General features: G+C 40.0%; 1 protein-coding gene across 3 annotated transcripts in view; it reads right to left on the bottom strand.

Annotated features, from left to right (window-relative positions):
- Positions 1-12,080, bottom strand: part of CPED1 (cadherin like and PC-esterase domain containing 1) — a 159,106-nt gene that overhangs the window by 107,388 nt on the left and 39,638 nt on the right. For all 3 annotated transcript variants that reach the window (XM_080393906.1, XM_080393908.1, XM_080393907.1), the window contains exons 4-5: positions 11,552-11,658; positions 8,888-8,963 (exon numbers count right to left, since the gene is read on the bottom strand). In XM_080393906.1, the coding sequence (XP_080250032.1) occupies positions 8,888-8,963; positions 11,552-11,658 (183 nt within the window). The remainder of the gene's footprint in view (positions 1-8,887; positions 8,964-11,551; positions 11,659-12,080) is intronic.

Below are 12,080 nucleotides of genomic sequence, written 5' to 3'. Positions count from 1 at the left end.
CTGGGGGACACATGTGAAAGGGAGGTATAAGATCCACCAAAGCAAGTCAACACGTCTAGATCAAAAAAATTAAGCACCTCTTTGTCACATGAGCTGGTGGCAGCTATTCTGTCAACTGCAATCTCTCAAAGTACCAGAGTCAAACAGATCAGTTGACAGCGACAACTGATATTTAATGCAGCAGCTACACTGATGTCTAATGAGGCCTTTCAAGTATTTTACACAGCTATGACTTCTTGCTCCCTCTCTCCCCATCTCTGGCTCCCAAGTTATTTACTTGTCTTTGGCTTAGAGTTCTGAAGTGTAACATGAGATTCAACACATACACAATAAAGAATAGCTGATTTAAGAGTTATAACATGTGGCTGAGCAAAAGTTTTACCAATAGCTAGAAGTGCATTTGGATAAATTAAGACTTCCTGGAGCAGAGCCAGGTCAGTGTTGACACAGCAGCGGCTGCATGGACGGGTGGTAAATGGAACACTTAGGTTAACATGAACATCTGGTGATCCACAAAAGAATTCAGCAGAAGACCCTTCTGATTAAACTGAGTAACAATTGAAAGAAAAGGAAACAGAAAATGAATGAGAACGTGTCCTCTTCTTTATTCTTCCTTTTATAGTACCTTTTGATGTTACAAGGAGGGTTATGATATGGTTTTGTTTGTTAATGTTTTTTTTACTCTGTTCAAGATCAAATAGGCTATATTTTATACACCTCAAACATGGAGCAAGGAACAACTAAGCCTACTGTCTGAGAGGAAAAGGTCGTGTTGTTTCTAAAGTGCCCATCAACTGTCAAATCTGTTAGAAACATGTCAAAAGCATTTGAGTCACCTTGGGAGCTCCTGGTTGTTTAATGAAGCACAAAGCTAGAGATGAGATGAAACACAACTAAGGTGTTGTGCTTTGTTCTAAGCCTAGGAAATTGTTCATGTCTTTCATAATGGACACCATAAGCTCAGCATGTTTGTACTTGCAGAGTCTTCATCCAACTGCTTTTCTTTTTAGCAGGAAAAACATCACTTTAGAACATAAAAGTGCATTCATCCTGAAAGTATATGGGAGACTTTCCACCTGCATAGAAGTCTTCTGAACTTTTTTCCTCGATTTTCATAGTGGTAGTCTGTTTCTAGCAGAAGCATGAACCCTCTCACACAGGAAAAAAGGAGGATAGTCACCTCACATCATTCCTTAGCAGTTTCTGCAGCGCAATATTCAGGAAGGACTGGTAACAGGTCCCTTCTGTCAGTCTTGCAGGTCTGCTCTCTGACAGGGCATTTCAGTGAGTTAGAAGAATTTCATATTGCATCCTGTGCTGGGATCATGCATCTGCCTTACTGGTGTGGGCTGCTGGAGCACAAAGAGCTTATTTCTGATACAGACCAGGCAAGCTGCATTGCTACAACCTGGTCCTCTTCTATTATTTACAGCTGGGCAATTTTCCAGCCTTTGTAGGTTGGAAAGGTGTGTTAAACAGCTGCAAAGATTGCTTTACATCAGGAGATGCTTAAAAAGTTTTCATGGAGTCTTAGGTGGACTTCCGAGCACCTCCAGGACCAGGGGATTTTGATAAAAATAAAACCTACTACTATCAACTACCTTTTGCTCAGTCATGTCTAGCAACCCGCTCTAAGCTGCATGACCATGAAAGTAATGAGCATTAAAAGTGCATTCTTGTCATTTTTCAGTGTTGATTTTGGAGGATGGATGATTTCAACTGAACTACTGCCACTACATGCCTTGAGGCTTGTCACAGAAAGCAGACCCATTCCATTTAATTGCCTCCTGTTATCCATTTGACCTATCAGATGAAAAGACTGAAACAAAGATTAGTACTCTCCTATGGCTTACACATTATGCCTTGAGGTTGCTGAAGAAAGAGAGACAACCTATAACAGTCTGTTTTATAACCTATGCATTCAGAAAAGGATGGCTGTGAAACTCAAAGCAGATGCTGAGTATGTGAAGGCAGCTAGGAACACTAGGGGCAATCCTGGTCCCCAGTGAAGTCCTCGCAAAATTTCCATTGATTTCACAGGAATATGATTTCTTGCTTGGTACTTAACACTCCTGTGATGGTTATGATGTGTTAAAAGCTTCATTTGCAACGTGCACATTACTGCAGGTTTAAGATCCCACCCACTGCTGACCATTGATCTAGCTGTCCTTAAATGGTTTTCATATTCAAAAAATAGTGATCTCTCCCTCTGTAATACAGTTAAATTAAAAGCAACCCACCCTGAATGTTTAGAATAAAGAAATGTCAAACTACAAATAATTTCTGGAAATGTAAACTATCTAAAATATCCTGAGTATTAAAAAAAAAGTTTATGGTAAAGGAGATCTAGAGGGAAAGGAATTTGAACTGTGGGTTGGACTGCACTGAAAATCACGCTAAAAAAACACCTATGAAGTCTCAGTTAAAAAGACAAAATGATGGTAGCGCATCATTTTGAAATGTATGCTTTTTATTTTCCCCTTTAAAAGCATCAGCAAATACAGCTTCACTTTAGGTTAACCATTTACTGTGATTTTTGCTTCTCTGTTTTGGCAGGTGCATGAAGAACAGTATTTATTAAATGCAGTGTGTGCTTCTTTGTTCCTAAAGCATCCTTACAGTTAAGACAGAGAGGGTTTTTTTCAATATTTTCCAGAGGGGGTGCTTCTTCTATGCATACCCTTCATACTAGAACTTAAATTTACAGATAAACTATAAAACTCTGGAAAAAGTAACTCAGTGAATATGCTGTCTCACTGCTACGTGATTAGAGCCACAGCTACAATTCTGTACTAGTAGCAGCGTAGAATACAAAATAGTGTAGGCCAAGTAATTAAATTCCATTAGCTGCTTTACTCCTTTTCAGTCTACTCCTATTTGTTTTTATTACAGAAGTATGGTTTTGTCCTAGCTGAAATCTGACCGCGTTGTCAAACAAAGAAAATCCTGCCCCACGTAGTTCACTCGAAAGGCTGAGATGCTGATTTTATTGGCCGTTGTTGAGTAGCAGAAAGGTAACAGGCACAAAACTGATCATAACTGGTATGCAGACATTTATAAGGGTCAGCTAGCAAAAGAAGTGCATCCCCCTATAAAGAAGCATGTTCCTGTTACAGAGATGTTGAATTATATCAACAGAAAAGTAATTTAATCTGTAATTTCTTTCTTACATAGATGGCCCCATTGGGCCTTGCTTCCTCCCCTCATCTCATCACCCTTCCCACTGACTCCAGGGATGCTAGGGACAGGCAAAGCAGCTTTGCTAGGCAGGAGGAGAGGAAAGCTGACATGGGGTTAGCACCAGACAGTGAACATATCACATAGTGAGAGCACAGTCACGCAGCTGGACTACCCCAGCTCTCCCTCCCACCTGATTTCATCAGGGTCATGCCTATCTCAAGACATTTTGTGTGATTAATGCTGTGGGCCAGCCCTGCAGGTGAGCACGTGAGCACACCAGGTTGGTAGACACTTATAAAGTCTCTGCACTCATACTGCATACACTCTGCACACTAATAAAAAGAAATGCAGAAGGAAGATGTGCAGCAAAAGTATTACTTTAGAAAAAATCAGTGATCTGGATGAGTAGAGAAAACAGCTATGCATGGCACAGGCTGGGCTGTGGAAGTGGTAAGCAAGACAAATGCTTATGTGGAGAGACAAGTCTGAATTGCTTAGGGAACCGGAAAATCATGGAGGCAATGCTATAAGCATTTCCACTACTTTCCCAGACAAAACTTGACAAAGAGAGTATTTGCAGGATGCCTCCCCTGTGCCATAAAGTGAGACTGGGCAATTCTGCTCATATTGTGGACCTTAGTCCTCTCCATCTGTCAGCTGAGAGTAGTTCCAAAAGGCAGCCAAGACCAGTTCTCAGCCCACCTGAGGTGGTGGGATACCAAGTATGAACACCTGAAATCTCTTTGCCAGTCATTCTCCAACCTCAGAGAGTTTCTAGGTTTGGGTTGTTTGCAGGAATATTTCATTTACAGATCACTGCAACAGCTGCAGCTTTTGCTGACCTGAGCAATAAATGCCAGGAACTTTCCTTAGTTATTCAATAGCCATATCAGTACCTTCTCTTGGCCTAAGACTCACACAGTAAGCAGATATCAGGCGTTTGATTAAAAACTGGGCTAAATGCCCTGCAAAAGCAGGAGTCAAACCAGTCTTCTCAGAACGAGCAGCAAGCACTTACTGGTGTCTTCCACACTGAATTTTAAGATCCACTACAATTCTTGTGTTTTATCAGAAACCCGCTGCCACATGTGTCCAACCTCCAGCACCTAACTCCTTCTCTTACTCAATCCAATTTATCCACACATATAATGCATTTTTTGCCTTCTGGCTCCTCTCAGCTCATTCCAATGAAATTTTCCTAACTTTTTTTTCTTTTTGCAGCTTCTCTCCTGTCTCCCAAAAAGCAGTCATCACTGGTATGTACAGTTTCCTCCCCCATACAGATACAATGAATCTGAATCTTCAGACTGACTTTCCATTAAAAAGAAAAAGCAAAGAAACAAGCACCAACCCAATATTTTCTACAACTAATTTTCTCTCCTATATTGATACAACAGGGCTGTGGGAAGGGGCATGCTCTCTTAAACACAAAACCCAGCAGCTTAAGAGTTGCACGACAACATACAGAACAACATTTTTTAAAAAAATAACCTTTAGCCTTGTACCCACTGCTTATCAATATTAACACTGTCATACAGTAAATTCAGTAATCCCATCCTCTCAGCCTTGCTGCCTAATATTTCCTTCTACGACTTAGTTTGTCTTTAATTGGATCACACAATTCTTAGAGCAGCAACTTTGTGTTTTCACTTTTACAGGAAATTGCTTGGCTCCTTGGGGGGCTGACTAAATGAAAAACACAGTAATAACAAACCAACTGATCCTCTTCAACAGGAATTGCAGAGAAGCCCTGTTGACTGAAACACACAAGAGTGAAAGTATGTGACTGATTTGAAAGGAAACAAACTCTTTTGTGGAGGAAATACTGATGAAAACCGTTCTTTCCATGAATAATTTTAAAATTGAGGATCAAACAAACCCTAATAATTGGCAACTTTGCTGTTGGAAAGAAAGGTCTGTCAAAGGATGCAAGCAGAAGAAAGATGTGGAAAGAGCTGGCTTTATCAGATGAATAGAAGGGGAGGAGAGTATCTGAAATCTTGGCTCTAGAAGTTTGCTTCAACTTATGCATTTTTGTCTGCTTAATCTGACATCAAATGATTTACCCTTCTGATCTAGTTTCACCTTCTATGGGTGGATTTCACTTACAGTAAATTAGATGTCGCTTATCCAGTGATACTGAATGTGATTAATTTCTGGGTTAAGACACTCTGAGGTCTGGTCTACACAAAGATGACTCTCTGTGTGCCACAATCTAAGTTCCTATTCCTGGATGTCAGTGTAGTCTACACAGTCAGTCTGGAGCAATTCAGCTAACCCAAAATTATGCTGAAAGCAAATGCTCTTTTGGGCTTGCTCACTCTAAACTGTACTTCTGTTCATTTTGAGAATTTAGATAAAATTCAGGTATCCACACACAGACTTCTATTGCCATCTAGGACGCCATAGGATATACCTCTGAGCCTCCAGCTGCTAGACCAAAAAGATCACTGTTCCAAATCTGCCCATCCTACTGGGCATCCTGGACCCTCCATGGGACCCTTGCAATGAAACAGCTAGCTCAGCCACTAGGCCACATGGTGATGTGGGGACATCTACAATTAAGAAATGGATTATTCTTTTTACTTTAAACACCACAGCTAATTTAGGTTAAAACACTTTTTAACGGATTGCTGAAAGGTGAGGGCTGGGCCTTTTTCTATCTGACAGTCCTTCAGCAACTGCTAGAATTAGCCTCCATAACTGGGTGGGTAGGACACAGACCCCTGCTGCCAAGCACAAATACTACCTTGATTTCAATAGGATTTTGGCATCAGTCAGAACAGCTTTTCTCCTTGCCAGGAAAGCACTAATAATATAAGAATGGAATAAGATATTCACAAACAGCCCTTCCCTAAGGAGGAGATATGGTGGGTTGACCCTGGCTGGATGCAGGTGCCCACCAAAATCACTCTGTCACTCCCTCCGCAGCTGCGCAGGGGACAGAAGATACAAGGAAAGGCTCCTGGGCTCAGATAAGGGCAGGGAGAGATCACTCACCAGTTACTGTTCATGGGCAAAACAGACTCGACTTGGGGAAAATTAATTAATTACCAATCAAATCAGAGTAGGAAGTAAAAACTAAAACTTAAAACACCTTCCCTGCATCCCTCCCTTCTTCCCAGGCTCAGCTTCACTCCCAGTTTCTCTACCTCCATCCCCTGAGTGATGCAGGGGGACAGGGAACAAGGGCTGTGGACAGTTCCTCACACATTGTCTCTGCTGCTCCCTCCTCTGTAGGGAGGGGAGGACTCCTCAGATTCTTTCCCTGCTCCAGTGTGGGGTCCCTCCCATGGGAGACAGTCCTCCATGAACTTCTCCAGTGTGGGCCCTTCCCACAGGCTGCAGTTCTTCATGAACTGCTCCAGCACGGGTCCCTTCCACAGCGTGCAGTCCTTCAGGAACAGACAGATCCAGCGTGGGCTTCCCACAGGGTCACAGCCTCCTTTGGGCATCCACCTGCTCCAGCATGAGGTCCTCCACAGGCTGCAGGTGGATATCTGCTCCACCATTAACTTCCATGGGCTGCAGGGGAACCTCTTCTCTGGTGCCTGGAGCACCTCCTCCCCCTTCTCCTTCACTGACATTGGTGTCTGCAGAGTTCTTCCTCTTACATGTTCTCACTCTTCTCTCTGAATGCAGTTGTGCAGGTTTTGGGTTTTTTGTTTTTTTTTTTTAATTATTATTATTTTTAGATATGTTTTTCCAGAGGTGCTATCACCATCACTCTATCTTTGAGCCAGTTGGCATTGGCTCCATCAGACATAGGGCAAGCTTCTAGCAGCTTCTCGTAGAAGCCACCCCTGTAGCCCCACCATCACCAAAACCTTGCTGTTCAAACCCAATACAGGAGAAAACACTGAACGGTTTAACAGACCCCTTAAAGAGAGTGGCTTATACCACAGCTTATGGACACCAGTGAAAATGTGCATATTTTACAGAGAAAGTTCTGTGTGTGGTGAGTGCCTCCTGTGTTTGTGGTTTTGTGGTAGCAAAATAGTAAAACCACTGCAACTGGCCTTTCTCCAAGTATCAGGGCAAACTAACGTTTTTTAAAGGCAATCTGTTACCACATGAGAAGGACCTACCCATTCCTGAACTCCTTGAAATTTTAGAAATCTACTCATTTTTTTCCTGAAACTGGTACTATATCAGAATATTTTCTAATTCACTTTCCAGTGCAAGGGAACCAAGGCACTCATCATCACTGAAGACATACTTAAAACTCAGCCACAACCGAATATATCACCTACCTGAAGTAATATGACTTCATGATAATGGACTCTCATGGGACCTGGATAGATGTTGATTATGCTACATGTTCCTTATGATCAGTTTTGACAATGTACTGCACCAGGAAAATGGAAATGTCCAATTTAAACTGACCCTTAACATACAGTTCTTTAAGGAAACACTTCACATAAGTTTTAAATATCGATTAATCTTTAAATGAAACAGTACAAAAATCAAAGGGGAAAATATAGCATGCTTAGGTTAGGAACCACCTAACTTCAACTTTAGTCAGGCATCCAAATTCAGGTATTTAATCTAAGCTACTTTTCTATGCCCCATTCAGTGGTGAAAGGTAATTGGGTAGTAAGTACCTGCAGAGGGTAATTCAACACACCTATTTTAAACAGATAGTTTACAATAAAGTAGTTCTGTAGGTGTCTCTCTCTCTCCCCTGATTTAAGGGAAGACTAGAATACTGCTGCAGAAGATACCTTACTTCCAAATGGTTAAATGAGATGTAAGGAATCCTTTCCTTATGTGCTAAAATATAGCATCTATATAAAAAGTGAAAAGAGAAACAGAAAAAGAGATAGAGAAAAAGAAAAAGAAAGAGAAGAAAAGAGAAAAGAGAAAAGAGAAGAGAAGAGAAGAGAAGAGAAGAGAAGAGAAGAGAAGAGAAGAGAAGAGAAGAGAAGAGAAATTAAAACTGATCAATCTTGTATATTTGCAAACAAAGCAAATACTAATGGAATAAATGTGAGGTTGGTTGTTACTGGATTATTAAAAAAAAAAGACAAAATTTCTTATAAGCAAAGTTTATGATGTGAAGATAGATCATCAATCCAAAATAGCACTGGTGCTGGATATTTAGAAGTGTAACTGAGATCATGATGTGTTCCTATGTAGTTTAAATAGACCTCATATGGTGCACAACAGTTTTTTCCAGTTTCTATTCAAAGTGAATTTCACCCATAGTAAATTAGAATTCTCTGGCAGCTTGCCCATAACCTTTAAAGTTTTCTGCTTGATGATCTTAATACACAAAGGCTTTTTATCAGTAAACTATGTCTGGATGGGAACCAAACCCCGACTCCTACTCCTTCTCCATGCCACAACATTTTTGTAAAGCTGAACAAACATATTACACCAAACCCAGGGCTTTGAAGTGTAAACACTGATACACTATATTGATACAAAACAGTCCAAAAATAAGACACTTATAGCCAAATTATTTCTGCTGTATGCAATAGCTAAATAGTGCAATATCTTTACCTGAAAAGATACTGCATAACTATAATCTGTATTTAAATGGTGTCTGAAAAGGTTTATCATTCTTGTTTCATTTTTTCCTCCTATGCATTCATGACTAAAATTGAAAAGGAACTGTAAGCCTGTCAGTCTTATTTCAGAGACTTCCTGTGACAACTATTAAAAGACCATCATCACATATGCATATTTAAATTAAATAGGTTACCTGAAAAGGCTTTTTTTATCTGGCATAATCCCTCTTTTCTGCAAAGGAATTGCTGGACTTCTGGGAGTAGGTTTACCTGTACATAAAAAAAAGAAGCTTTAATGATTTCATTCAGAAAAATGCTCTTTTTCTGGAGCCTTCAATGGGCTTGTGTTTAATTTATCAGAGGCACCTCATGTGCAGATTTGCTGTCAATGTCAAAAGGAAATTGCAACTTTGCCATCCCTGCAACGTGGGATAATGAGTTAAGGTGTGGGCTATTCATCCGTGGCCATCATAAAACACAATTTTAGACTTATGGCTCTCCACGTGGCTGCTGAGTTTTCATCCTTTCTGTCCTGTTTTTGGCTGGGATAGTTAGTTTTCTTAGTAGCTGGTACAGTCCTGTACTTTGGATTTAGTATGAGAATAATGTTGATAAAACACTGATGTTTTAGTTGTTGCTAAGTAATGCTTACTCTAAATCAAGGACTTTTCAAGTTTCCCATGCTCTGCCAGTGAGGAGGTGGACAAGAAACTGGAAAGGAGCAGAGCCAGGACAGCCTACCTGAACTAGCCAAAGGGATATTTCATACCTTAGAATGTCATGCTGAATTTATAAACTGGGGGAAGTTGGCCAATGCCTGCCGATTGCTGCTCAGGGACTGGCTGAGTATCACTTAGTGGGTGGTGAGCAATTGTATCATGCATCACTTGGGGTCTTTTTTCCTTTGGGTTTTATTCCTCTCTCCCTTTCTTTCCTTTTTATTACTATTACTGTTACTGTTACTATTACTATTACTATTATATTACTGTTACTGTTACTATTATTGTTGTTTTTTGTTGTTGTTATAATATTTCAATTATTAAATTGTTTCTACCTCAGCCCATGATTTTTACCTTTTTCTGATACTCCTCCCCATCCCACTGCAGGGGTGAAAGAGTGAGCAAGCAGCTATGTGGTACCTGGCTGCTGGCTGGGATTGAACCATACCTTCCCTGCCCCCTTTTCAGTTTCTGCAGCTTCTCTGTTCTCTGTCAGCTATCAATCACTCTCTCTTCCTGCATGGAAATAGCTTATGCCTCTTGAATTGCTGTGCTTAGGAAAAGTGGCAAGCTAACACAGCTAAACCACACTCAGGCTCTGGAACAAAGCAGCATGTTGCACCATGGCATGCACCATGGTATGCCAGCAGTGAGTAATGTTAGGCCAATATTTAAAGTTATCTGGAGATACAGGCCATCTGGTTTAAGACCCTGCTGTGCTGCAGACTTCCTGAGAGAACTTGGACAATCCCTTTGATCACCTTGTGTCTCAGTTATTCATGTGTGAAACTTCTGGACATTGCAGAATGCTGTAAGGGTTATTATATTGCCCAGTATTAAAGGCTCAGATATGATAATATGGGTAGAATGAGCAAAATGGAGTTTGCAGAAGCCTGGGGTGTTTTATGATCTGTGACCTGAACCCAAAGCATGTATATTTCTAGCAAACTGGAACTGCTATAAAAATTTCAGTTTGGATACACTTAGGTAAGTCATCCTGTCCCAGGGAACCTCAGTGTACATGCTTCTGGCTCTGAATTCTGTGGACATGCTATCTTTTTTTTTTATCTTTTTTTTTTTTTTTTTTTTTTTTTTTGTATCCTCATGAATTTCATAGCTGAACTAAATACCGTTTAAAAGCAACTCTATTTCTCCCAGTCCCTCAAGTTGGAGTGTATACTTTTGGGTCTTGCTATTATTATCTGTGCCATTTTACTTGAAATACAAACCAAACTGTATCCCTGGTTTGGTCACATTTTTTCAAAGACCTCAGTTTAAGTCGCTTACATATTATTACCAACAGGTCAGGTACTTATTTAGACATTTGCCTAAGTAACCTAAATTCTGCCTGCAACACGCTGAAGTGAAAAAAAAAAAAAAAAAAACCAAACCAAAAAAACCCAAAACCAATCCTGAAAATACCAAGGAATATTGGCACCACTGATGGTTTGGACTGCGAGCAAGCAGATTGCAGTGCCAGAGCGAGGACAGCCCTGGAGGAGGACACTGGTCCAGCTCACACATTATCAATTGTAGGAGCTCTGTCACTGTTTGGAAAGGTGCCTAAATTATGTTTACAAAGGAGCAATTATATTAGATGAAACTCAACAGTGATGTAAATCATGAAGCCTAAATTAGTCCAGCTTTATCTTCAGCCTATGCTATTATTCTGAAATACTACATGCATTTGCTATTTTTTTTCTCCCCATTTCTAAATTCACTTTTCCAATGGGGTAAATTGCTTAAATTTCCCTTGATTTCTGTAGATGCTTTTGCTGCCTAACATATTGGTTGAGGGTGGCCAAGAACACAAAAGTTCAAGCTAAAGAAAAGGAAAACTTGGCACTCAGTTGTAACAATTTTGAGTATTTACACTAAAACACTCACATCCAAAATAACATACTATGTCCAAATGAGAAATTGCTTTTGATCATTGGGTGTGATATAAAGAATGAAATGTTGGTATCTGACAAATATTTCTCAGTAGATAGGAAACCTGAACAAAACTTTTAAATTGGTGCTATACCACACTGCTGAAGTATAAAATGAGCATTAGAAACCTTTTTTCTTTATGAGTAAGTACTGAAAATTTGAGCTAGCCCTGTCCTTCCCACAAAGCATAACACAGTAATCTCATACCTTCTGGAATAACTCTAGATGATGCAAGTCTTCTATTTGAATGCAGTCAGTACCATCATTTTTTCTCGAAGATAAGCAGATCAAAAGATCCCAAGGGCTTATGCCACCTATCAGGAAAGAAAAAAAAAAAAACAAACCCAAACCAAACCATATTAAGAAAGAAAATATCATGCAATTCCTATTCGAATAAAAAGTACTCAGGGCCAAATCCTGGGCAATAGCAAACTGTTGGAGTGTTCTGTACATGAACAGATACAGGTGGCAGAAGGGAAAAAGACATATGCACTACTAAGTTCAAGCTTTGGAACACTAATTAGGTATTTCACAGTTGGCACCTCTTGTTTTACTTGCCTACTGATGTCCAGTCCCCTGATGTTTGACCTGTTTAGCATTTTCAGAAATGAAAAAGTTCAAAAACATGCTGCTGCTTTAATTTGTTCTTTCTTCTGAATTCAATGCTTTCAACACATATCTACTATATGCAGTGTGATCTTCTTAGGTCTTTCATTATTGGGAAGTAAATTTTACA

The sequence above is a fragment of the Falco punctatus genome (genome assembly GCF_963210335.1).
Source record: "Falco punctatus genome assembly, chromosome: 6".
Classification (NCBI taxonomy): domain Eukaryota; kingdom Metazoa; phylum Chordata; class Aves; order Falconiformes; family Falconidae; genus Falco; species Falco punctatus.
Note: the sequence above shows the minus strand (reverse complement) of the source record. Positions and strands in the feature narration are given on the sequence as shown.